Source organism: Mytilus trossulus, chromosome 10, assembly GCF_036588685.1.
Source record: "Mytilus trossulus isolate FHL-02 chromosome 10, PNRI_Mtr1.1.1.hap1, whole genome shotgun sequence".
In the NCBI taxonomy this organism is placed as follows: domain Eukaryota; kingdom Metazoa; phylum Mollusca; class Bivalvia; order Mytilida; family Mytilidae; genus Mytilus; species Mytilus trossulus.
The window spans coordinates 67,159,733-67,164,746 of NC_086382.1; the positions used below are offsets into that span (position 1 = coordinate 67,159,733).

The following is a 5,014-nucleotide window of genomic DNA, read 5'->3' on the forward strand; positions in this document are numbered from 1 at the left end:
CCATACGCGTATGGTCCAAATACTCATATGGTCCGGAACATATATATAGGTCAATTTAAAAATTATGAATACACAGTTTTTGTCATGATAAGAATGAAAGGTTTTTTTGTTGTGTTATTTTTTATGCTGTACGTGTTGTTTAAGAGATAGGATAGATTAAACATATGATTCTTCAAAATAAACCGGTTTTTTTTGTGAAGTTTAGAGAAGCTAGTTTTTCGTTTAAAGTAAATATGTAAAAAGATCAAATGTCTGATACATTAGCATTTTTCCCGTATTTAATGGTGGTTTTTGGTCATATTATGGGTTATTTTTTTTGAAGATACATTCAATTGTTCTAGAAAATATGTATTTTACGTAAAATAAGTAGAGCGCCGGTGTAAATTAAGGTTGGTTTAGAACCTTTGGTAGATGAAGTTAAGGGTACATTGAGGATACATTGTTTGCGTGTTATTGCCATTGATGATTGTGGGTTTACGCAGTTGGGTAGTGTTGACGCACATTTGTTTAGAGAAAACAAATAGTCTACAATTTTAGATTCCAACCCCCTCTTCGGATGATTAACATAAGTGATGTTAAGTTATTAAATGGTGCAAGTTTGTTTTGGTGTTAGATTACGCCAAATTTTATAATGTTTTATAGATTAAGAGAAGTATCTTCAGAAAATAGCACATACCATATAAATATTAATATGTTTTGCCCTAAGGGATTTACATACTAGTATTGTTGTGGTAGATTGATATTAAAAAAAAAATGAGAAACATATGAACTTCAGAACTAATGACACAAATGTAAATGAAATATATAATTGATATAAAAGGAAAACTAGTTTTAGATTGATTTTTTTTCATAAGCAATCATGAGGATTATTATTATAAATTAAGATAAGAATAAGGAAAAATAATTAATTAAGGAGTGGAAAAAAGAGTCTTTACGATGTGTTTTGTTCATAAGTAGTCATAGATTTTTTGTTTAATTGTTTTAGTTTTTAAAAGGTTAGTTAAGTTATGAATGTATATAATATTTTTAAACTCAGATCTCAACATATACCATAACACTAAGTCGTATTGAAATGTATAAAAGGGATAGGCAGTAGGTTTAAAATTTTAAAACAAATGAAAAATAGATATATAAAAAAGAAAGAAAATAGTATGATGATGAACTTATATACTAATTTTAGAAAAATGTAATACATTACAGAGAACGAAATTTTTTTTCGCAATAAGTGTTTTTGTTGTCAAATATGAAATGTAAATTCAGTAACAAATTGCGCAAGAGGTAGTTAAAATTTTATTAAAGTAATCTCAAACGTTGTTTTTTTTTAGAGTAAGGAGATAAATGTGTGGTCTATATTTAACGTTAAGATTAATTAATGAAACAAAATTTAAAACTGTAAAAGTATTACAATTTGGAACAAAGTAACACATATAATTTGTAGTATATATTATTTGTTATAGGTATCATGTAGGTGAAGGGGTTATAGAAAAGAGTCAAAATAATATTTTTTTTAATTTGTGAATTTGTAAATCTATTTTTTGTTTCTTGTGTTAATAAACATATCTTTGTTTTAATTATGTAGGCTTTTAAAATTTGTAGAGGTTGTATACGACAGATTCCCCCTTTTATTTCATTTTTGTTTTAACGGATAATTCGATATAAAAAAGAACGTAATGTATTGATTTATATGTAGAAATTGTTTTACAAAATATTGCTAGGCTTGGACAATCCTGCGAACTCAAGGCGAGTGAACAAACTATCAATAATCTGATAGATGATAAATAAAAAAAAAGAAATAAGGGGAAGTAAACAAGTTTTAGTGTTTCCAAATTGAGATAAGGTTATCAGTGGGGTTTAGGTGCAATCTTCATTGGAATAGCCATATTTTTGTACTGTTAATTAATTAAGAATATATCTTGGTTAGCCAAAAAGAATGTTGTAAGTTCTGGCTCTAATGCCACGAACAATTGGGTAAAAAAATGGTTTCTTCGCAATTGGTTGGAATATATGTTACTGATTCCAGAGATATGTCTTCCTCTGCGCCATTGATCAAAGACGAAACTTAACCAAAGGCCGATGTTAACATCCTCTTAAGAAGGAAGAAGCAACCAGCTAGATGCGTCAACTACTTCGTAATGAAGATGATGATGACCAACACTTGTACAAAGATTTGCGCCCTTTCCAGCAGTTGATGAACATTATACTATGATGGTGACGGAAATAAAACATGAACTATGCATATCGAAATATTGAACTGATGATTCGAATGAACTATGTGTAAATATATCCAGATATTGGACTTGATGAATATAATGAACTTATTATATCATGATATTGGACTAATAGAACTTTATAAACTTTAGATGTGTGGTGATGGTTACCGCAAACTTTATAATGAACTATTAGAATAACTTACAGGAAGAAAAACAACCGTATTTTATTGAACTTTCGTTCTATTTTGGAGGAAAGACATAATATGTAACACAATTAATATGTAACACAATTGTGTTTCATATCATTAATTATCAAGGAGTATTAATTAGAAATTTATTAAAAAGGAATTAATTACAGTATAACCGAAACAATTCAATGACATGTACCCTTTAGACACTTAATAACGATCTGTACGAATATTATAGACATATACCCTGCAGCCAATAAATGACCATGTCTACTGTGAAATAACATGTATCCTTCAGGAGTTAATTGCATATTTTGACAATTAACCACAGACTAGTATTATTCAACATCCAGACTACTACGTAACCGGCCATCAGCTATGGGCCAATGTTTATGGACTACTGGACTATATAAGATCCAGCTTTGAATAGAGAGGGACAGATTGGTACAAGAGATTCATACAGATAGATCCCGCCAAGGTCTGCCCCCTTGTGGGTAGGCTGGAACTCATACGCCAAATATCCGAACGTACTCCATCAGGACCGAACAGTTATACACTATACGATCACGTGCCCGTGTGAGATATTGAACATTCAAACATTTGAACTTTAGAATCTTTCTTGACTTTGTAATTACATAATAAAATCATTTTATCCAATTACTGACTATATTACACATCTACCGTTGCAAACTTTCCACAGGTGCTATCCAGTACTGTGATTCTTCAAACTTATTTTAATAAATATCATTATTTCTTTTTATTTTCAACAGAAATGGCAATTCTTTAGGAAATGCGGCTTTTGGTGGCAAGGGAGCCATCTGGAAAAGCTATTTAAAATGCAATGGAACTGAAAACAAATTGATGGACTGTAAAGACGGGGGACCGTCTTATTATTGTTCGCATTCAGAAGATGTAGGAATCGATTGTTTTAATGAGGCTCCTAGATCTGGTATGTATTTTAATTTTTTTTTTAACAAACTGAAAGTATTTGTATTAGTATTTTAGGGTAAGATAACTAGTTAACAAAAGAAAGTCTTCCTTTTAGTTGATGTAAAAATCTAGGGAAATGAGAAATCCTGCTTTATTCCTAAAGGCTTACAGTTTTGTTTCCGTTCTTAATTCTATCAGGAACAGCCAGAAGAACTGTTAAAGGACAGCGTCCAGAAAAGTTGCCCAAACACCAGAATTGATTACCTTTATTTTTGTTGTCCACGAATGTCTTTACCTTTAATTTTATTGTATTTTTTCTATTTTTTTCTTTCCCTTTTTCATTCATTTCGAAGTTTGTAAGTGGTGAAAATGACTCATTTTTGCAGGTGAAGTACGATTAATTTCTGGAAGACTCGAGATATTTTACAAAGGAATATGGGGCACAGTTTGTGATGACAGCTTTGATGATATTGATGCTCAAGTGGCTTGTAGACAACTTGGATACAAGTAAGAGTCAAATTAAATTTCGTTTTCCTAATCTTCAAACCATCTTACACTTGGAACATTTGAGATATTTGTTGCTGTTGAAATGATATTGCAGTTTGAAATTTTGTGAGGGGTGCATATATTGCTGAATCAACAACAGATAGCCACCTTAGGTCGGTTTCACAAAAAAAAACTTACGACTAAGATTGATCGTAAGTATACTGAATTTTTCGTAATTTGTTTTGTGAAACTGACTCCTGAAATTTTAAAAAATTGAAGAGTTTCAACATGGTTATATGTTTGACCAAATACTAAAACCAAGAAAAAAAAAACAGTCTCAAATTTTCATGTTTTACATTGAATTTGTAGGTTTCTTAATTTCTATTTATAAAAACGATATTGCATCATTTTTTTGACTTTGCAAAATGGAGTCATCTGACATAATTTATGAAATGGAACATCCAAATGAGCTATATTCAAAAATTAAAGTTACCCCCTTTTCCATCCGAAAGTGAAGGTTGGGTCATTAATTGCAAAAACTAAAACTTCTAAGATGGTAAGGTTGACAAATATCAAATGAAAACCCATAAAGGGTAAATTCCAAATATCAAATTTCTGTCCCTCCAAAAATGGGTTGGATGGGGTCTTTGAGTGCAAAAAATAAATTGTGTAAGAAGGTACAGTACGTTTGTTGCATATCAAATGAAAGGTCGTAATACCTTGCAGTCATGTTTCTACTTCGTCAACATTATCTCCCCATTACGCCAGTTCATTTTTACAATCGTAGAAATGGAAGCCATTGTAGGGATGACGCGCTATCAATTCTGCTCTTGGAAACCGATTAATTTATCCTTATTGCACCATTACGATCCTTATATGTCAGTTGTATTTTAAAAGACAAATGTATCAACTGGCTAATGAGCATCAGTTAATGATCTTGTCTGCATTGATTTAACTTAAAATTATTGTCTGATCGGTTGTCAGGTGGAATTTTCAAATATTAAAAAAAATTCTGATTAAATATTTCGTGGAAGGGCAGACTAGATTTTTTTAGTGGTTACACGCTTTCCTACATATGCAAGTCTAGTTTAATTTTCTGTGAAATAAAACTAGAGGCTCTCAAGAGTCTGTGTCGCGCACCTTGGTCTATGTGCATATTAAACAATGAACACAGATAAATTCATGACAAAATTGAGTTTT

The 5,014-nt window shown here is 30.9% G+C and overlaps 1 protein-coding gene across 1 annotated transcript; it reads left to right on the forward strand.

Annotated features, from left to right (window-relative positions):
• The first annotated feature begins 2,113 nt into the window (after positions 1–2,113).
• Positions 2,114–3,839, forward strand: LOC134688100 (macrophage receptor MARCO-like). Its single transcript, XM_063548569.1, has 3 exons — positions 2,114–2,157; positions 3,169–3,347; positions 3,715–3,839. Exons 1-3 carry the CDS (start codon positions 2,114–2,116, stop codon positions 3,837–3,839), a joined length of 348 nt encoding a protein of 115 aa, XP_063404639.1.
• The last annotated feature ends 1,175 nt before the right edge of the window (positions 3,840–5,014 follow it).